Here is a 23,450-nt window from a genome sequence, read left to right on the forward strand (position 1 = left end):
AGAAAGCATCCTGCATCGAAGAGATTTTATGTTATTTTTGCAATACATACTTCAAAATATGGAACTGCTATCATTAAAATGATAATGTAAATGAAAGTACTTTCAAGTTCACGCTCTGTCCTCCTCAAAAACATCATTCACAACCTGAAAGAATGTATAATTCTCCCTACAATCTGCATGGAGAAAACTCAGGTTAAATACTTTATGTGGAGATAGCTCTGGGTTTTAGATTTGCAATTTTAATAGAAAATCATCTGGCATTCATTTCTAAATCTTTTATGACAGACAATGAAATTCCATGAAGTCTGGAGATCACAGTACTGGATTATCACCTTAGCTGAACCTTCTGAAGCCTTATCTGACAAAATGAAAATAACTTTGGATTACTAATTATGTTCCAAGTATGCATATATGTAACACTGTTTCTTTTCATAAATTAATGTTATCTCAAAACATGCAAATTAAAACTTAACAATTTTGCTACACACTGAAAGTCACAATTCTAAATTATGACTTTATATAAAATGTCATTAAACTTGGGCTTCTCAAAGAAAGCCAAATTATGAGAATACATGAAATACAAAACATACAGAATGCTATGTGGTTGGGTGGGCTTGTTTATTAAGGTGTGGGAACATTCCACATACTAACACACAGTTTCGCCGACCTAACAGACAGCACTCCCTCCTAGTCAATATCACACTGCCGCACATTGCTGCCACCACTCATATTTATACAGCACTCGATGTTCAGCCCACCTGAAGATCATCACATGCACTAGCCAATCAGTGCTCACAATCACAACTGCAAGTTTAAGCTCCGCCCAGCAAGCATGGTATAAAAAGCTCACAATCATCAGTGATCACATTCAGTTCAGAGTGATCAGTCATCAGTCATCAGCTGTTCACTGCACCAAAGACAGTTGCCACGACTCTCCAGCAACTGCGCCCTGCTACCAGACAGCTAATGTGGCTGCTGCAGCTCTCCACCAACCACGCTCTGCAACTGATCAGCTAACACAGTTGCCGCAACTCTCCAGGAACCTCGCTCTGCAAGCAGGTAGCTAATGTAGTTGTCACAACTCTCCAGCAACCTTGATCTGTGACCAGGCAGCTAACGTAGTTGCTGCAACTCTCCTGCAACCACGCCATAGGCAGCTGTTCCTACCAGCGCCCAGGCCGAGGCGCAATTCACCTTGGCCGGCATTAGCAGCGAGCGCATCAAGTTCTGCCACGTGATCTCACAGCTGGACCACGGGTACGCCACAGAGGTGGAGGATATCATCACCTCTCCATTCGAATGAGATCCCTACAGCCTACTGAGGACCGAGCTTGTGAGGCGGCTATCCCCATCAAAGGAGCAGCACATCCGGCAGCTCCTCAAGGTCGAGGAAAATGATGACCGTAAGCCATCCCAGTTCCTGCGATACCTCAGGAATCTTGCACCAGATGTGTCTGATGATGTCATCCGAAGCGTCTGGACCAGCTGGCTGCCCCGAGATGTACAGAGCTTCCTTGCCGGCCAGAATGAGAGCAACTTGGAGGCCACAGCCCTCTGTGCAGACCGCGTCTCTGAGGTCGAAATCCAGCCAGCGCTCGCTAGCGTTGGTCAACCTACCCCACCTTCAGCAGCTGCCAGACAGTCAGCAGATCCCCTTCCCGTGGCGACACCACATCCAGTACCTGCTGGTACCATCGGCGCTTCGGCGCTCGCGCAAAACAGTACTCCGCCCTGCTCCTACCACCAGCAGGGAAACTGACACAGCAGACATCACCGGGGGTACATGTCTGCGCTACTACTACAGGCCGCCTCTTCATAACGGACAAAGTCAGCAAACGGCAGTTCCTGGTGAACATGGGGTTTGGACCTCTGTGTATACCCCCGCAGGCTCATCCCTCGATGCATGGAACATACCAACTATGACCTGTGTGTGGCTAATGGCACTACCATTCACACATACGGTTGGCTGCCTCTCAGCCACAACTTGGGTCTACACCGAGAATTCATGTGGCAGTTCGTGGTGGCCTACGTCACGCATCCCATCATCGGCGTGGACTTCCTATCACATTACAGTCTCCTGGTGGACTGTCGGAACAACCGCATTCTGGACGGGGTCACGACGCTGTCAGCCCCGGCCTCAGCGCCCAACGCACTGATCCCAAGTGTAAAGACCATCAGCAACAACACACCGGTCGACAACCTCCTCAGAGTTCCCAGACCTGACCTGCCTAGCCAGAGTCCAGTGCGAGGTACGACACACCACCATCCGCCACATCAGGACTGTACCTGGCCCACCAGTAACCTGCCGACGACGGCGACTGGCACCAGACTGACTCACTATCCTATTGCAAAAGCCGAGTTCATCACCATGTTGTGGTATGGTACAGCTCGCTGGTCAGAGAGTTCCTGGTCCTTGGCACTACACATCATGCCCAAGAAAGACAACGGTTGGGGTCCATGCGGCGGTTACATAGCACTCAACTCCTGAACCATCCCTGACTGTTACCCTGTCCGCCATATCCAAGACTACTCCCACCAGGTTTTCGGCTGTTCCGTCTTTTCCAAAATTGACCTGGTGAGAGTCTAATCCTTGTCCACTTTGAAGACATACAGAAGATCGCCAACACCACTCCATTCGGCCTCTTTGAATTTCCATTCATGTCCTTCGGCCTGCGCAACGTCACCCAGACCTTTCAGTGCTTCATGGACGACATTCTACGGGGACTCGACTTCTGCTTGGCATACTTAGACGACATCTTCAAGCAACTCCAGAGGTACGGAATCATTATCAACCCATCAAAGTGCGTCTTCAGAGCACCTGAGGTCACCTTTCTCGGCTGCAAAGTCTCCGCTGAGGGTTCCGAACCTCTGGAAGACCGAGTGGCCCATCTCCAGGACTGTCCCCTCTGAAGACCGCCAGTCAGCTCCGACAATTCCTAGGCATGCTGAACTTCTACAGGCGATTTCTGCCCCATGCAGCGACCACGCAGGCACCACTGCACAACATCCTCTCCGGACCCAAAGTCAAGGGCTCCCACCCCATTACTCGGACACCGGAGCTCCACAAGGCATTCAAAGAATGCAAGGCGAGTTTGTCACGCGCCACTCTACTGGCCCACCCGGATTCATCCGCGTCACTTGCCTCGTCACAGATGCCTCCACGTCCACTGTGAGTGCCGTGCTACAAAAACATGTAAGGAACACATGGCAGCCCCTCGCCTTCTTCTCAAAGAAACTTAACCCGGCCCAACAGAAGTACAGCGCCTATGACCGTGAGCCACTGGCTATCTACGAAGCTGTCAAGCATTTATGCCATATGCTGAAAGTGCATCACTTCACCATCTTCACCGACCACAAACCAAGCACCCATGCCTTCCAGCAGAAGCGGGATAAATGCTCACCCCAGCAGTTCAACTATCTAGACTTCGTCTCCCAGTTCACAACCGACATCTGACACATCTCTGGACAGGACAACGTTGTCGCCAACACCCTCTCTCACGTCGAGTCCGTCACTGCGCCACCACCTTACAATGCACTTGCCGCATCACAGGACAGCGACGACGAACTCCAAGCACTCCTGGGGTCAACCACCACCCTGCGGCTCAAGAAACTACCAATCCCCGGTACCGCAGTCTCCATCGACTGTGACACGTCTACCGGGAGACCTCGGCCATACGTCCCAGTGCCTCTATGATTCCAAGTGTTCCAGTCCGTCCACGATCTGTTGTACTCAGGCACCAGAGCAACAGTGAAGCTGGTCGCACAGCGATTCATGTGGCCAGGTGTGCAGAAGGATTGCCGCGCCTGGGCACGTGCTTGCCAGTCCTGCCAGTGCTCCAAAGTCTCCCATCACACAGTTACTCCACTGGGAGACTTTACACCGCTGGCAGCCCATTTTCTGCATGTCCATATCGACCTTGTGGGACCCCTTCCTACGTCAGCGGGCTACACATACTGCATCACTGCAGTCGACCATTTCACCCGCTTGCCAGAAGTCGTCCCCATTCCGGACATCACAGACAATACAGTGGCACGCGCCCTACTGACTGGTTGGATATCACGCTTCAGTTGCCCGCAGACCATCACCACCGACCAGGGACGCCAGTTCGAATCCCAAGTCTTCCAATCCCTGACCAGGCTGTGCGACATCCAGCTTTCACGTACAACCGCCCACCACCCAGCAGCTAACAGACTTGTTGAATGCTTCCACCAGACACTGAATGCAGCCATCATGTGCCACGCGGACCAACAGTGGACTGAGGCCCTTTCCCTGGTTCTCCTTGGAATCTGCACTGCATTCAAGGAGCACCTGGAAGAATTGGTAGGTGAGCTCGTGTACGGCGAGCTACTAACTGCAACTACCGACCCCACGGATCCAGCATACCTCATCACAGAACTCTGCCAGCACATGGACCACCTCCGACCAGTCCCAGCAGCACACCATGCCTCCCCAGCTACTTTCGTGCACAGTGACCTTGAGAGTGCACCCACGTTTTCCTTCGGCAGGACTCAACACGCCCAGGCATTGGAACCCCCCTACAGAGGCCCCTACCAGGTCCTGTCACGGAGAGAGAAGACGCTGCAACTCCTCGTGTGTGGATGGCACGTCACTGTACCCACCGACAGGGTCAAACTGGCCTACATCTTACAACAGACAGACTGAGGGAACAGCATCAACCCACCAGCTGCAGCAACCCCGACTGTAGGACCACCTGCCATGCCAACACAGTTCCCTACAAGGACTACATGCTCCGGACGCCACATCCATTTCCCCGCTCACCTGAACATATGAGCATCAATTTTTGCGAGGGGGGAGTGATGTGGGAACATCCCACATACTAATATGTGGTTTCGCAAGTCTAACAGACAGCACTCACTCCGAGTCAAAATCACATTGCCGCGCATTGCTGCCATGGTATAAGAGCGGAGCCCAAAGCTCGCAATCATCAGTGATCACATTCAGTTCAGAGCGATCAGTCATCAGAGTCATCAGCTGTTCACTGTGCCAAAGACAGCTAACATAGCTGCCGCAGCTCTCCAGCAACCGCGTTCTGCTACTAGGCAGCTAACATAGTTGCCGCAATTCTCCAACAACGTCGCTCTGCAACCAGGCAGCTAACGTAGTTGCCACAACTCTCCAGCAACCTCATTCTGTGACCAGGCAGCTAACGTAGTTGTCGCAACTCTCCAGCAGCTGTTCTTACCAGCTCACGCAGCACCACATCACCGGCCAGACAGACCAGCTGAACGGCCGTAAAGACTTGGTCTACTACAAAGGAGCAAATTCTATCAGTGCACTCACAGTGGAACAAACTGCCCTTTTCAGGGCCAGCCAACTTTGAACATTCCACATAGCTTTGCACCTATTCTGTACATCAATTTATACAATTTAATATATACAATTGTTACAGTTTCACATGGTTGTCTTTTAGTACATCGACAATCCCACAAAGGTTTCACCCTACTGTGCAAGCTATATTTTTGTTTGTACTGGGTATTCTCTGTAAGTCACACACTCTTTCCATTTTGTATTACTCAAATGGAACAGCAGAATTGCTTTCATTACTGCATAAATCTTCAGTTATGGTATAAAAACTGGAAATGGTTTCAAAGATGTGAACCACAAATGCACAGAACTACAAATCTGCAGTCTAGTGGTTTGTTAGCAGGTTTCAGCAAATAAGACTTAAAATGCAGCATCACTTAACGCTGGGCAATGTAGATTCTGGTCATGAAAGCCTAAACATCCTGTGATGGCATTCATAAATACCAAACACATACAAACCTGTTACAATGATGTGACAACTTCTGTCTATTCCAAATTTATCCCTTTCCAAGACGATCCTGACATTCACATCCATTATATACATACCTTTTATTGATTATCCTGATAAAAACCTTCCACATCAATTAGCAAAAGAGGGTGCAAAATGAGAATCAGGACACATATCAAGGTACTGATCCAAAGGCATATACATACATAGAAAGTTGGGAAGAACCACCCTGCACTATAGCAGTAGGTTATCACATTTATATTTTCTTCTTGACAATGAAAACTTGAAAGAGAATAGTCCAAAGACATTTAAGTTTGGGACACAACAGAAGAATCAAATTTCTTTCCAACTCTGCGTGTCTTTAGGCCTCTAAGTTAGCAACAACTCTGAATCTCTAGTCCTCACTGCTTCCCAGTGCACTGGAATAATGCTTCACTTCCCCTCCCCCCAGTTCAAATTACTGCAAAGTAATACTGTTTACGACCAATTCTCTTTTCACCACTCTTAAGATGCAGTTACATTTCGAATGTTTGCATCACCATGCTTTTGTGATCTTTCACTTTCTTTGTCATGCTGTTTCAGTCATCAGTAATTTATGAGACAAATTTGTGTCTAACCATTCTTCTCACTCTGAGATAAGGGGAGGGGAAATCCAGTATTTATTTAAATTTTACACAGAGAGACAAAATTTTTTGTTTTCAGAGTGGTGATTATGAAGAGTTCTTCCTTTTGGGACACAATGCCATGTAATCTGCTGGAAGTCAATTTACATTTTGGAGGTGATATGTTTCTCTGAAATGGGAGTCTGGAACTGTTAATTGGGAGTTAATATAAAAAAGCAAACCAAAATAACATAATGAGCCTGCTACCTCAAGCACTTTATATTCTCACAACATGGTCCATGTTTTGGGCAATCAACTGATCATCACAGGAAAGAACTTGTCTTCTGCAGAAGACAAAGCAGGATTTAATGATGAATGACAGATGAGCAGTTATCTGTATTCAGTGCATGAAAACAGATTGGTTATTGATTGTGGAGCAATGCTTGATAAGACACTCATTCATAACTCTCAAACCGATATGCCAACACTGTAATGCCTCAAGTGCAGTTCTTTCTTTTCTGTAAACAGTAGTAACGTGGACTGGTGTGGTGGATGATGTATTTCTCAAATCCCCCCCCAAATACTAACATGAATATCTAGATACTAAGACCCATTCATGGTCTTGAAGGTAATAGCAACTTACAAATGGTCTCATGAGGTTAAAGTTGCTGTGTGAAGTCCAACTGCCATCTACCTGTTTCTGGGATGCCACTTGCTTTTGCAACTGGTATGCTTGCTCCTCCAACTGCTTGATCTTGCGCATTGCATCTTCATCGCAAAGCTTTTTGCGTTCTTCACGTTTGTTTTCCTGTCAAAAACAAACACACTAAGGTGTAAATCTCTGCTGTTATATACAAGAGGGCTAAGTGAAGATGAGAGACCTTACCCAACATTTCAGGACATGGATATACGCATCAACAAGGAGTAGAAACCTGGTATTCTTGTGTTGTGGCTTATGCCCCTGGGCATGGTCATTCACAATTCTATTGTCCATGCACTTAACAAAAGTTAAAGTAGGTCACTCTACAATATTTATTGAACACCCAATGAGAAAAATTATCATGTAATGATAAAAGATAGTGAAGATGAGAGCCATCAGGAGAGGTACTTATAGCTTCAAATGTTGAATCTGGGCTATGGTGGGGGCCTGGTATTCCCCACACAAAATAAATAATATATCTAGAGAATGTGGGAACCTTGATGTCTCTCAACCCTGTGGGCCTCCATGGCCCGTTACAGGGTCACCTTTACTTTTTTCTTTTACCTTACCGTGTTCAATGGGCCTTCAAAGTAATTTTAATCCACTGATACAAAGTTATGAATGAACTACAAAAATGCACTAACATATCTCTCCCTCAGCCCCTCCCATTCCCTTGGTGTGTATTGTGGTATGCACGCTCAACAATGTGTGAATGTGTGTATATGCAGGCATGAGAAAGACAGAGAGAGAAGAGAAAGAAATATTTTATTGCAAGCATAAGAAGATATGATTTGTTAAGACAATATATGAAGCCTACATTTTGCACCATGCCATGGAAGTGTGCAGGGAGCATGGCAATAATGTTCTATGTATTACAGATCTCAATACAATAGAAAGACGTGTTCTTGTAGCACTGTACTTATACTATTTCAACGTTAGATGTTCATGTCTTTCATATCACTAGTTTATCTAATGCTACATGTTGCCTATTGCCATTTGAGTAACAGGCGAATGGTGCACCTGCATCTTCTTCAGTTGCTGACGAATATCTTCTAACTCAGCACGCGTCTTCTTCTCGGCTGCCATCAGCTGAACTTTATCTCGCTGCTCCTTACTCACACCTTTGTACATATCCAGCAGAAGTTTCATCTCTTTCTGATCATTCATAGCCTTCCTGTACATATATCAAATCAACTATTTAAGCAGCCAAATCTCAACAACCTTATTTAACATTGTTTATTCTATATACCAGTTAAACATTTTATCCAATTACTGTCTCTTAAAAGAAAATGTAATCCCACAAAGAAAAATTAGTCATAATCAGCATGCAGTTCTTAAGTAAAACCATACATGTATGGTACATATACCAATATGCTAACGAATGTGTGGTGCATCCATATTTTGCAAAGTAAAAATTTCCAACAAAACTTAAAATGAAAACTGGTATTCTCAGTCAGTGATTGCCAACAGACCACATATGTGGGCCATAAGAATGTTTAATCTGGTACAGTCAAATTTTATTTTGGTTTAAAGTTGATTATTCTAGTCAACAAATGTCCATACAGCTTTCACAAAAATCTTAATGAGAACCTTTTTTTAAAAATGCTCCTTGGCCTTGTTTTTAAGGGAAAGGGCAGAAGCAAACAGACCAGTCACACCTTTGAATGCTTTATTCTATTTCCACTGGAGCTACATCAATTTACGATTTTTTTTTTTTTTTGCATTTTGAAACTTACAAATTACATAAAAACTTGAAGATGTGTCTAAAATAATTTAAATAATGTAAATTTATTTCAGCAGAAACAATGCACAAACAGAAAACATAACTGGTACTACTATTCACTTGTGAGTTTCACAACTCTCTTTACGCAGCCAAACTAATTTAAAGAAAAACAGGTGTCATCCATTGTTCACTGAAACTGTTTTATATGTTACAGTCTAATTCTCAAACAGAACACAAATTTCTGTGCCTCTTTTGTGTCATCACCGAAGAATTCTCAGTCAGTTTACAAGAAAATGGTAAAATCTGAATTCCTGGGTCCTTGTGTTTCTAGTGTACAGAGCATTTGAATTTGAACATGAACATTTTTTCCAATTTCTTCATAATCCTAAATAATATGCAATTATTTATGCAAACAATGGTATTAATGAATAAAATAATATGTCATATTCTAAAAACCCTCTTGGGCCGCGCCATAGCTCAAGCGGTTAGTCGTTGGTTTCCCACCGCGGCAGCCCAGGTTCGATCAAGTGGGATTTGTGGTGGACAAAGTGGAGCTGGGGCAGGTTTTCTCTGAGTACTTCGGTTTCCCCTGTCAATCTTCATTCCACCAATTGCTCCACAATCACCCTCACCTATCATCTGGGGCTGGTACAATAGGCCAGAAGTGGCCGCAGTACAAGGGACCCCACCCCACTAGCATTAAAAATTAATTAATAACAACCCTCTTCAAAATACTTAATTCTAATTTTTCATAAAAAAAAATAAGAGGAACAATCACCACTTTTCACATGCAATAAACCATACAGGTATTTAACTCAATTATCACTTACTTAAGCTGAGCCTTAAGATCTCGCACCATCTCTGATTCAGCCACCTTTGCATCTTTGGCTCGGTGCTGCTCCCTGTGGTCCTTCTCAGTTTTAACTTCCTTCTTCACATCTTTCTCTCTTTTAATATCCTTTTCTTTCTTAATTGGTGGAGAAGTAAGTTGGCGGTCTTTATCTATCTCACGGTCCCCTTCTTCTCCCTATTAAATTGTTTACATTTTTAGAAGTATTCAAAACACATGTTTACCTACATCATAGGGAATCCAATGTGGTCTTATTAATACAAATTTCTGGTTAATAATATGCCAGTACCCAAGAATTTTTGCTTGTACAAAATGTACAACATTCTCTAATGTGAACATTCGATTAAATTACTGTCTGATTATAAAATACAGTATGCAAACCAAACGTTCATTTTGCATAATTATTGGGTTTTGAAAAAAGCATTTCATGAAAGACATTAAAATAATTACAGCTTTAACCACCTAAAAATAAGACACTGGAAATTCATTAATATTCAAGATCATATGTGCTGTAACTTCATTGAATTATTATGAAATATTAAGGTAATCCTCTCAATTGTATTCATAAGCAAGGTATGTAAAGCCTATTCTATCTTCTGTGTTACACAAGCTGGACTTCAATTTCTTACTAAATTTTATTGCTTGTATGTTTGTTACTAGTTCTACTGAGGGTTTGCATGGAGTATCTAGGGCTACCCTCCACAGGGCCCCATTCTCAAACCGCTCTCGAGACGATTACTCAGCCAGTAATTCTGTATTCTGTTAACATTATGTAACAGCTATTAACTGTAACTCCATTGTACCTGTTAAGTCTGGATTACCTTAAGTCGGTATTAAGTGACTGAAATATATCAATATTATTTGTTTCTTGCTATTCTGTGTATCCATTTGTTAGCATGCTCTTCAAGTGTGCTTGTTTGTTTGTTTACTTATTAAGTATATGTCTGAACAGTTCTGTCTTCTGGGATGAAATACGATGCAGTCTGGTGAAAGTGAACTGATGTTTCAGAGGAACATATCACATCCATCTCTAGGATCAAAGAGTAAGAAAAGCAAGAAGCTCCTTATTCAACATATTCGCAGCTTCTCTCCACATCTGGAAGCTGCCTCCTCCATCCACAACCCGAGGACATGCCGTGCCATGCCATGGTGACAGGGGACCCACCTAACATGGAAATTGGTATGAAGCAGACAGCAAATGCTGGTTTCTTGCTTGGATTAGTCTTTGTCTCTGAAGGTGGAGGTGATCTGTTGCTCATACATCAGTGTACTTCCATTGGACTACATGCAGTTATATTCCAAAAAGAAAACTCTTCAAAGACAACTCTGTGAGTGCTTCATATTCAACAAACATATTTCTGTTATTCTATACTCTTCTCTCTATAAAAGGATAGGTGCAACTGATAAAACTCCAAGCCAGACGAGCCAACAAGCAACACAGCATGGTTCAGACCACTTCAAAATCTAAAAAATGTTTAATTCTATTTAACTGTATACTGGGTTTAATCAAACATGACCGGTCTTGATTACTACCCAGGTGCATACAGTCATCGATGCTGACGTACTTTTAACCCACTCACACCCACTCAAGCTTAGCAGCTGAGATCCACGATAAATTATAATCAGATATGCAATAATTATAAAAGCATACATTACACTGAACCCAATTTAAGGAAAACATTCCCAAATGGAGTAGGAAATTTCACATAAAAAGCAGATCTGTTCCTACCTTGTACAGCCAACATCTTAAACAAAAACCTAGAATATATGACCTGTCTGTGTATAGATGTGAGCAATATTAAACAAAGGGTCAAAACAGCATAACTGCAGTAGCTCTATCTGCTAACCTCTGCTTCTTCCTCAGCGCCTTCTTTATTAGTGCATGTCCCAGTTTCCTCCTTCACTAAAACAGCCCCTTTATCAGCTGAGCTCTCCTCTTCTTTACATGATGATTCTGATAAAGAGCCTTCCTTCATTTCCTGAACTGTCTGTTGACCTATGCGTGCAGTTAGTTCCTCCAATTCCTTTTTGAGCTGAGAAAAATTCAGAATCAGTGCAAGGAAAAGTGTTGTGCCACAAATTAAAAATAAAATTAGATGAAGTCATCTTTCATTAACAATTACGAGTACTGTATTCTAACTTCATTAATAGAGCTACAAGAGTAATAACTATGGGAAAAGGATATGGAGAAGAGCATCAGAATTAAAATTTTAATGAAAAAGAGCTATGGGATGATCCAGAATAAGAAGGTTCAGCCAAGTACTAGGAAACATTAAGGAAATAGAAAAGAGCTGGCAAGAAATCAAAAGGAAATACTGGGGGCAATTGGAGACCTCTAATCTACTGAGCTGTATAAATGGGAATGATGTTAAGAAATGAAGATCTGCACTTAAATTCTGTATAAGATGTTCATATTTTCATTATGACCTGCAGGTTCATTTATTACTTACGATGTACAGAAGTTCTGCAGCAAAATGTTCTGATGCTTCGCAGGCATAACATTTATACAGGCCATTTACTTCATATAATAAATGCTCTACATATTAAAAATTCTTCTATCAATTGACATAAGATGAACAAAAGGTAACCTTAAGAAAAGTTGATTTTCTTTTATATAATATTCTAGATTAATTTAAAATTAATACACTGAAGAGAAGTCTAAGGTAATATCAACGATAGAAAGCAGTATTAAACAATAAAATACTTTAACAATAAAATCTTTCATATATCTGATTTTCAGAGCAGTCAATGAATAAGCTAAAGGTTTTGGATATCATAAAACATGATAAAATAAATGGGATAGCGACAAGATAGTCTGGTTTCAAAATGAGCATGGACACCACAATTAAGATTTCACACTGATATTTAGACCTAAAATACTGCAAAGCAACTCATTTTACAAATAAGTTGCAATCGTTTTAGTTGTATAAATCTGGGAATTTTAAAACCATAAAATGTTATACATAATCCTTCACATTCTGTTATTTTACAGCAAACTTCTAAATTTCTAGTTTCATCTATGGCTATATAACACAAACTAATGGGTCACAGCATTAAATGTAGTGAAAAATGCCATGTCACATTTTGCAAACAGAACAGGTATATGCCACACACCCCCTTTTCAAGAATAAAAAAAAATGTGACCTATACACCAAATTTAAATAGGACACAATTCTTAGTCAGAACAGACAATCTCTCCTGCATATTTAAACCACATAGAACACTGTTTATTTTCATTACCTTTGGTATTTCTGCATTAGCATCCTTATATTTTCTTTTATATCTGTGCACCTCCCCTTTCAGTTGTTGGTTGTGGTTTTGTAGTGATGTAATAAGATGGCGCATCTCTCTGTTAATGGGACCTGTCTGCTCATTAGCTGCCAAATTCTGCTCAAATTCTATGCGTAGCATCTCATATTCTTTGCGCAGCTGTGCTAGAATATCTTCCAGCTGCATTACTTCTGTTCGCAGTTTCTTCTGACCCAATAGTTCTTCAGTCTGAAAACAAAATTTAGAAGAATTTCTAAAAATGAATCATATATTTCAACTGATAACTTGTGTTTTAAATTCTGCAATGCTATGGAAAAGATGGACTAGTAAAAAATTAGTCAAAATTTGATACAAGCACTGAAAAATTCTCCTCACTAAAATAAATTCATATAAAAACTGATGAGACACTAGAGCACAGTTCTTCCTGTTTAGTGACATAATGCATACTGAGTTCAGTACATTACTGCATAAGTGTCTAAAGCTGTTTCTTTTCCTCCTGACAAATAATATTTGGTGACTTCGCCATTTTTTGTAACACCACAGAAATTTGAATTTAACATTAAATTGTCTTACTGTTATTGAAGATAACAAATAAGCTGAAAAATGCTGGAAGATTGAAAGGCGTTGCATTTCTTAAAATATCAGAACTCTTTCTTGATCATCTGCTGTGAACTGCTTTGTGTTCCAAATACTGGTCATGCTAACAACTGATCCCAATCAAGTGACATGTAAATCATTTACTAGGTTGCAATATTTAATAAATCTACAGAAACAACCATTCATGAATGCCATGGGCTGAAAAACATATCTGCTGAATATGGCCTAAAACATAAGCTGCAAAGCTGTGTGAAACACATCTGTAATGCTATCAGAAGTGACTTTTCTGGAAGAAAATGCTTTCTAACCAAACCTGAGAAGACTAGCATACAATGGACATCAAAATAATGTCATTCATGCCTGATTTCCTGTCAAATGAATTATAATGACTGCCAGCTCTCACTCATTTCTACTGAAAGAATGTGTGTGAGAATCCACATATTAAATAGGGTTATTTTAACAGCAAAAAAGTTGTATTTTAATAAAATTGTAGCAACTTCCAATAATAAGGCTAGGGCAACTTGGAAAGTCATAAGGAACACAACTGGAAATGATCATGTATCCACTAATATAACTTGTTTAAAGATAACAGGCAAAAATATCCAGAATTATCAAGACATTGTAAACTCATTTAACCTTTATCGGACGAACGTCATCATATGATTTCGCGGATTCCTCGCGTGTAAGGTTTTTTTTAAAATTAAATTAAAAATATAAATTGTTGTTCTATTTATATGATTTTTGGTCACCACCTTTATAAGGAGACAGCCTTCCTTCCTGCATGATCTAATGTAATCTAGCGACGTCATATGACGTTAAAAGTAAGGCCAAATGGACGAATGACATCATATGATGTCGCGCATTCCACGCATGTAAAGATTTTTTTAAAATTAAATTTGAAATATAAATTGTTGTTCTATTTACATGATTTTTGATCACAACCTTTATAAGGTGACAGCCTTCCCTCCTGCAAAATGTAGAAAACGAAGAATGTGAAGAAAACGGTCGCGTTTCATTGTGTTAGAGTAGAAAGGCGTGGCAAATTGTTCAGTAGTCGACCAGTAGTCCTTTAGTGTGTCTCTAATGTCATGTCCCATTTGAATGATTATTCCTAGAAACAGAAACATCTCGGATTCAGTTACGTCAGGCCGCGGAGATGTTCCATCTTCAAGTCTGTCTAGGTACTGGTGATAGTACCTATTCGTCTCTTCCACCAGCAGATGGATAATCCCTGCAAAGTACAGCATGAAAACACAGAGAGGGGTGGAATCCTTATTCACGTGTGGAGCTGCAGTGATATTTATCCCCGCAGCTACACTGGAATAATTATTCACACCTCTCCAGCCACACAGGTCTGGCGGTCCCCAAGTTGCCGACGAAGGTGATGACCCTGCATCCGCGGAATCTGAACTCCAACTTTCCTCGCCACTCTCAGAATCGGTTGAATAGCAGTCCGAATCTGTGTCACTGAACAGCTGTTTCTCAATTTCAGCATCTTCCATACGACGTCATTATGTGGCCATGGTGAACTATACGGCTCTCTAGCAGTGAATGGTTTACTGCCAGCACAAAATCTCTGTGCTTAGACCACGACCAGAAGCCATAAATCATATCCTCGCGCCCACACATACAAAAATCTCATTCACATCTTGGCTGACCTCAATATCTGCTTCAAACATGCTAGATGATGTCATGGGTGGCTAACCTTATATTGCGATGTTTCAAAATCGTTACAAACACAGTGGTTTGACTGCAATGAATGAACGAATGACCGATCTGGCAACACCATATTCCGAGAATGTACTCCTGTGTCTTTCTAACAGATATTACACAGCGAACAATTTCAGACGTCCACAGTCCTGCATACCGACATGTTCCATACGATAAATAAGCTTCAACAAGAGATAGCATTGTATGTGAGGACTTACACTGCTAAAACGCATGGTGCAGAAAATGTATTACACTGCTGGAACGCATGGTGCAGAAAATGTATGAATTTCGGGAATTTTTTTTTGGAATCAGTGTAAAAAATTTGTACAGATATTAAAATCTGTAAATTAGAATATCTGATTCTACATTCTTTCTAGATTAAAGGAGCGTTCATTTCGTTCGTTTATCATAAAAAATGTAGAAATCACACCATTTTTAGAAACATGCTCACAATTTCATTGCTCTAGAAGGGCGGGTATTTAAATAAACTCCGTCCAGCTGCCCCTCCCGGAAATTAAATGGCCCGTCCGATAAAGGTTAATAATTTCTTTTTAGATGGGGCTAATATCACAAAAGAGGGGATAAATAAGGATATGGTAATAGACAAGAGACCTACAGATTATTTATATACTTCCTTTTTGCAACCCTTTCAAAAAATGGTATGAAAAGAAACAGAACATAATGAAATAGAAGAAGTAATAAGGTTAATGAAACCTAAATTAGCTCATGGATATTATGGAATTACAGCTAAGTTAATAAAAGCAAGTGCCCCATTTATATCTCTGTCTACAGGAATATTTCCTTCTCATTTAAAATACTATGAAATAACACCCATATATAAAAAAGGAGATAAAACTGACATGTCATACTATAGGCCAATATTTTTACTTCCAACTTTTTAAAAAATTCTTGTAAAGTTATATGTAAACAGCTCCTTTCTCATTTAAATAAATATAATATATTAGTAAAGTAACAATTTGGTTTCAGGGAAAATCTCGACAATATTAGCTACTTATAATTTATTAAACAATATTTATATGGCCTTAAATAACAAACGCATAGTGAGTGGAATCTTCTGTGACCTGAATAAGGCTTCTGACTGCGTAAGTCATGACATATTTCTGTCAAAAATGGAGTCTTATGGAATTACAGGAATTGCACAAAAACTTATGAGATCTTACTTAACAGGAAGATATCAGAGAGTAATTTTATCTAATAATGGAAATAAGTGCTGTTCTGAATGGAAAGAAATACAAAATTGTGTGCCTCAGGGCTCCATATTGGGCCTGCTACTATTTTTATTATACATTGACAACTTGCCAAAAATTACGTGACCTACATAAACCAATCTTGTTTGCGGATGACACTAGCATTATTATATTAGACAAGGATCCTAAAAACCTCAAAATCAAAATAAATAAATTATTTGATGTAACTAATGAATGGTTCACAACAAATCAGTTAACAATAAATTATGGAAAAAACCTGATTTTTACAGTTTCAAACAAAAAATGGCAAAATGCTGCATATTCAGGTCAGTTATCTAAACAACCAAATTTCAAGCAATTCTAACTGAACATTCTGGGAACTAAAAATAGATAATTTCTTAACGTGGAAAGATCATATAGATACATTAGTTGTTAAATTAAACATGTCTTGTTTTGCAATCTAATCAGTCAAATCCTTTTTATCATTGGAGGCATTAAAATAGTATATTATTCCTATGTGCATTCCATATTAAATTATGGCATATTATTCTGGGGCAATTCCTCGTACCGCATAAGAATATTCAGGATACAAAAAAAGATAGAATTATGACGAACTCAGTAAAGAGAGCCTCGTGTCATAGTTTATTCAGAAAATTGGGTATCCTCCCTTTACAAACACATTATATTTAATCAATCTATATATTTATCATAACAAACAGGGAATTATTTAAATTTAACTCCAAAGTACATAAATTTAATACCAGATCTATTTATGATCAGTACTACCCCCAAACTAACTTAACACTATTTCAAAAAGGAATATGTTATAAGGGAGTAAAGATCTTCAACCATCTGCTGACTGAAGTTAAGTCTATGTTTAACGACATGAAGAGTTTTAAATCTAAGTTGACAACATTCTTATTACAGAATTCCTTTTATACTATTGAGGAATTTTTTTAATTTAAATGTGACTAGAAGTAGGATTAAAACAATAAGGTTTTATAATTAAGCCATGCCATATGATGATAAGAGTGATATGTTATATGTGGCCTATTGTAGATGTATGTGCATGTTTTATATTTTGTACATAAATGACTGTTATTGTGAAATGGATGTACAGTAGGATTTACACTGTGTGACCAATTATTTTATTATAGTTTTAACTTGCATAGTGAGTGGTACATTATACAGAGTGTCCCAGGAGGAATGGACCAAACTTCGGGAGGGTGTTCCTTATGTTAAAGTATGCCGATATAACCCAAAACACCTATGTCCAAAGTTGAACGGTTACGGAGATAATGGCCAGAGAAGTGTCAAACTTTGACCGGCGTTGCACACTTGTTGATTACAAAATACATATTAAAACTGGCAGGAATATGTGGATTCTGTAATGTTAATAATGTACGTAACATAAAACTAACTTGTGAGTGACATGAAGCCATAAAATTGAAATACAAAATACTCGCTCGCCATGTCATAATTGTCCTTAGGGTTTCCAAGCACTGTACATGACACATGACTGGCGAGCGATGACGTAATATGGCTGCGCTATGAGCCGACCACATAACTGTGTTTATTATACGTACATTCACGGATAACCTCTTTTGGAATTTCGTTTCCATTATCTCATGTGGATTATTATGGGACCACGTATGAATATTTCGTAAATTATTTACACCGTCCCGGGTAAACGACGCCTCATCACTGAATAAAATGACGCTTAACAGTTCGGGATGAGCTTTTATCCAGTGGCAGAAATCCATACGCTGAGCATGGTCGCCTGGTTCCAGATGTTGTACCCTTTGATCATGGTAAGGATACAGGTCTTCATCATGTAAAGTTCGCCACACCTGCATACGTGATACGCCGATGCGAGAGGCCATTCTACGAGTGGACAGACGCGGACTTCTATCAATCATGCCAAGAATGTTCTCTCATGTGTTTCTCATTTGTACATCCTCCCTTTCCGACTGCACACAAACACTCAGAAGAGAACCAGTCTCACGCAATGTCTGGTGAATTCGCGTAAATACACGTCGAGATGGAATCCTTCGATCAGGAAAACGCGTTTGGTACTCTTCAACAGCAGCACATGCATTGCCACCGCAAAATCCATACACAAAATGCATATCACAATATTCAACGTGTGAAAACAGAAAAGGCATTTCAGCAACTCATCACACAACTAATTTACCACCCATTCATGACCCCGCCGCAACGTAATCTGTAGGCTCTGTAGGAGCTTTATCTCCATAAACTCACAGCACTGAAGGACAAACAGATAAGGGTCTCAGCTGAGACCTACTATAGTGCGTGGACCTGCCAGAAGACCACACTTTTCTCGGGTCATTATCTCCATAACTGTTCAACTTTGGACATAGGTGTTTTGGGTTATATCGGCATACTTTAACATAAGGAACACCCTCCCGAAGTTTGGTCCATTCCTCCTGGGACACCCTGTATGTGGCCTATCATAGAAACATATGTATGTTTTATACTTTGTGATATCCTGTCAGATTTATATTGTATGATTAAATATCTTATTATTATTATTTTGTTATCTAGTATAAATGATAATGGATTTTATATCTATGTACATAGATCTCTGGAAAATGATAAATATGAATATTAAAAACTAAAAGCTAAATTTTACTGTGGAAAATGGGTGATTCATCAGCAAGTCAAGTCACACCATGTAAGGTAAAGCCATCCCTGTGCATAACTGATTAAGCATTATACCATGAAGATGTATGGGGAAGTGGATGTATAATTCCATCATTGTTGACCTCAGTTCTAGACAGAGGTGAGTGTTCAGCTTCACACCCTGGCCACTTTACCCCTGGGGAAATTGTCCTCAGTACCCACTGGATAGGAGGCTGGTCTTGGTGGGCTCCAAATTTTGTCTGGACATTGTGGGGAAGCGAAAAATCTTGCCTCTGTTAGGAATCGAATACTGATCATCCAGCCTGTAGCCTGTCACTATACTGACTGAGCTATCCTGAACACAAGTCATATATATAGGAAAAACAAAACTGTTGAGGAACGGACTACAAAGTACAGTACTGAAATGAAAAGACATGCTTTTGGTACCACAGGCTATTCATGTGAAGGCCCTTCTCAAATCCTGAATAAATGGTCCAATCACCATGTCCCTATAGTGTTCTTGCGTGATGGTAAGAGCATTGCCTTCCTCATCCTCAATGAAACAGGGGCCTAATATACCGTGTGCTGAGACAGCACACTGTATCATCACATGTGTACTATGTAGCAGTTTCTGGATGATAACATCTGGCTGCTCAACACGAAGGAAGCGAGTTCTGTATGAGCAGAAATAATACTCAACTATGAATACTTTTTCCTCCGTTGAGAGACCCATTTCCAACAACAACTGCACAACACAACTTCCTTTTCACTACTGGGAACACGTGCGGCTGGAGCTATGCCCTGTCAACAAACACACATGCGCATTCGATATGCGCAAGTTTCTGTACTGCATATTCTGGTGCATACTGTATTTCAAGAACCCCTTATGGTCCATAATTAACTCCCGTAAATGTTCATATAAATGGCCTGTTCAATGAGATAAAGAGTCCAACAGCATGTCATTTTCCAGGAAAAGGTTTTCAGAACCTTTATGCAGTGAGGTCAGTTAAGATTAGAAGATGACTGAAAGAAATTAAGTACTGGAATTCATTATTTGCTCATAAATGCTATATTTCATACCTCCATCATTTCAATGTGGCGTAAGTGGGCGTTTTTGCTTGTCTGAAGTTGCTGACGAGCCTCATCAAGTTGTGTTTTAAGCTGCATAGATTCATTGTAGAGGACAGAGAACTGTGACTGTAGACACTTGTATTCTGTGGTCTCAACTATAACAGATTCAGGAAGCTGACGAATCTGTTGGGACACAACATAGAGAAAGACATTAATGAGGCTGTTAACAATAATAAAATTTAGGTAACCATGTTAAAATCTTCTGAAGTATTACTTATTAACCTTATATAAATATCACACATACCATATAAAGTCAGTGGGCAGCAACCAAAGCTCTGCCTGCTGACTGCTTCATGCCAATTTCTTACTTGGTTTCTTAGTCTTCAACCCTGATGATGAGTGTGACATGTTCCTCCAAAACACTGGTTAATTTCCAGTGGAATGCACGGTTTTACACCTCAGATGGTAGAACTCTTCATAACCACTACTGTGATAACCTCAGATTCTATGTAGACCTGCCTCTTATTTCACTGTCTATTTTAATGTTGAACAAAGGTCTTACCGGAATAAAGAATTTTACTCTACATGTGGGGCTCTGATGCCAGGCATAACAGACGCTTTATAATATCATGTGTTGGTGACTAAACACAAGGTTTGGATTGATAAGTGTGTTTACTAAATGCTTGCAACCTGTAACTACAAATAACTCTAACAGCCTCATTGATTTATGCACTCTATAGATCACTACAACTACAGCATAAATAAATAAATAAAGCCTTGTATTTTCACTATTCGTTGCTAGGTAGCACTGACTAATAATGCAATTCAACATTAACCACCAACTGACTGGCTTGTCCAGCTGGTCCTTCTTATGTAACAATGGCACAGGCCACACAGAAAACACTGCATCCTCTACTGTTGCGTTAATATCTGTTGCCATGGAAACAAGTTCACGACAACACTTCCTACAATAGCCACGTGTATTCAGTCCATTATTCCAGCTTTCAGCCAACATGTCATCTAGTTAGTTTTATCAGTCTCCTCCTCTCCTTGCTCTTAGCTACTGGTTAATTATTGTATTTTGTGACTTTATCATTTGTAACCAATTTCACTGCTAGTTAATTATGCTTAAAATATGTTCAAGACACTTTTAAAATGGCAATGAAATCATTCTAAGGCTGATAGTAATAACAAACTTCACTTTGAGAACCAAGCTTGCCAAGTCACCTTGGAGGACAAACCAAAGCATCATGAAATCAGTGCGCATTTGGACGAAATTAAAACATGGGAAACTGAAGCAGCTAATCAAACTTGATATAATAAAGCATTAAGGTACAATATAACATCTGTGGCTTTGTTATATGCCTTTTTTGAGCAAAATTGTTTTAAATGTGAATTTCATTAAAAAGCAAAATGAACACAATTCATTAAATCTGCAGACTTTTGGGTTGTAGTCACATAAGAGGATACTGACATTCTGAATGAACACTCTTGTTTCCACACAGAAGAGCAGCAACGAATCAGGCACTCCATATGCTATGGTATAATGCCAATATTACATTCCTGCCAGTAGACAAAGACAATGCCAAGGTCATCTTCAAAAACCTGGACTAAAACAGGTTATTGCTCTTCTGGATAATCCACTATACAAACACCCCATGCAGCCTGTTTATCCAGAAGAGGTTACTTGACTTACAATGCCAATGCTTTTCCTTGCTGAAAGGAAGTCTTCATTACAGGCAATACTTGTTCTATCATGGTTACATTGGAATTAGCAGGCAGACTAGTTCAATGCAAGTGACTTCACTGAATGACATATCTCAGCTCTAAAATGAGGTAACTGGATTAAAGTAAAGTAAAAGATGACCATTTTCTAGTTCAATGCAAGTGACTTCACTGAATGACATATCTCAGCTCTAAAATGAGGTAACTGGATTAAAGTAAAGTAAAAGATGACCATTTTCTAGTTCAATGCAAGTGACTTCACTGAATGACATATCTCAGCTCTAAAATGAGGTAACTGGATTAAAGTAAAGTAAAAGATGACCATTTTCTATGAGGGTACTGGGGTAAACTCAGTACTGACTTCCATTAAGAAACAGGTGTGTCAGATTTTTTCACAGTACATATGAAGTATTTGTTGTTGGCTTCCATCAGGAACATGCCTCATATCCTACTCAGGGGAAGTGTTCTTTCTTCCACGTGATACATTTCAGCACAGCCTACTAAGGCAATAAGAAAAAGGAAGAACTGCCATCCAAAGTCTGTCTGCAAAATTAGAGTTTTTGCCAAATATACTGGGAATGTGGCTTAAAATTTTAGTCTGGATCAATATATTTGTTTTCAAACTAGTACACTAACTTTGCAGACAAGCAGCAGTCACTCGGTTGGTATAGTCTGCTTGCAGAATAAAACGAGATTTTATACATATAGTGTTAATGAAACCATAAATTGAATGTATTACAAAAGAGCCACCACTTCACGTACAAAAGATGCTTGACTGAGACCATGGAACTATAATCAATACATGTGCTGGAAATTGAATATGAAAATACCTGAAATTATATTACTAACAAAATAAAAACAACATAGGAACAATGAATCATCACTCACATCCATCTTAAGTCTCTCAACTTCTTTAAGTGCATCCCTATGTTGCTGATGCAATTTGTCCAACTCCTGAAGACGGTTGTTAGCCAACTCCCGCAGTTCCTCTACTTCTTTCTGGAGGTCTTCAAGCTATGAAAATAAACAAATTGTTCGCTCAATTTCAAAATTAAAAGCACCATTTAAACATTTCACATGTTTGTCATACCATTTTGTTACAGGATCATTAATGCCCATATTCTTAAATTCAGAAGGGCTGTTGCTTTGATTTGTAGAGAACTAAAAATCTGATTTTTCATTACCATTCTGTGAGACTGGTAAAAAGAGTACATCTGTTGTGTGAAACAAAATGCATAAATTTTACATTACAGCCACAGAGGGCTCCATAAATATAAACTTGTAAATTTAATATATATGGATAAATACCGTCTTAAGTGCAACAAATTTTATTGTAGTTTTTACTCCTTTTCCTCCTCCACACTACATGTTTCGGCCCTAAATGGCCATCATCAGGTGTGTATCACTCACGTAGCTGTTACACTGCTTGTTAAAATTTAAAATTAGCAGTCTTTCTAATTGTATAAAATCTTTGTTAATCTACACGCGTCGATTTGATTTTTAAATTAGCACTTTTTAAAACTTAATTCAAGTTAAAATGTCTATAAGATCTCTGTTCTTTCTTTTTCAAATTTTTT

The 23,450-nt window shown here is 39.8% G+C and overlaps 1 protein-coding gene across 6 annotated transcripts in view; it reads right to left on the bottom strand.

Annotated features, from left to right (window-relative positions):
- LOC111863959 (E3 ubiquitin-protein ligase Bre1) overlaps window positions 1-23,450 on the bottom strand; it is a 92,176-nt gene that overhangs the window by 37,758 nt on the left and 30,968 nt on the right. For 4 of the 6 annotated variants that reach the window (XM_023850821.1, XM_023850795.1, XM_023850812.2 and 1 more), the window contains 7 exons: window positions 22,762-22,887; window positions 20,158-20,331; window positions 12,890-13,147; window positions 11,497-11,682; window positions 9,630-9,826; window positions 8,097-8,250; window positions 7,020-7,184 (listed from right to left, as the gene is read on the bottom strand). In XM_023850821.1, the coding sequence (XP_023706589.1) occupies window positions 7,020-7,184; window positions 8,097-8,250; window positions 9,630-9,826; window positions 11,497-11,682; window positions 12,890-13,147; window positions 20,158-20,331; window positions 22,762-22,887 (1,260 nt within the window). The remainder of the gene's footprint in view (window positions 1-7,019; window positions 7,185-8,096; window positions 8,251-9,629; window positions 9,827-11,496; window positions 11,683-12,889; window positions 13,148-20,157; window positions 20,332-22,761; window positions 22,888-23,450) is intronic. The other 2 variants (XM_023850840.1, XM_023850830.1) reach the window with 1 other exon arrangement.

The sequence above is a fragment of the Cryptotermes secundus genome, unplaced genomic scaffold (assembly GCF_002891405.2).
Source record: "Cryptotermes secundus unplaced genomic scaffold, Csec_1.0 scaffold2493, whole genome shotgun sequence".
NCBI lineage: Eukaryota > Metazoa > Arthropoda > Insecta > Blattodea > Kalotermitidae > Cryptotermes > Cryptotermes secundus.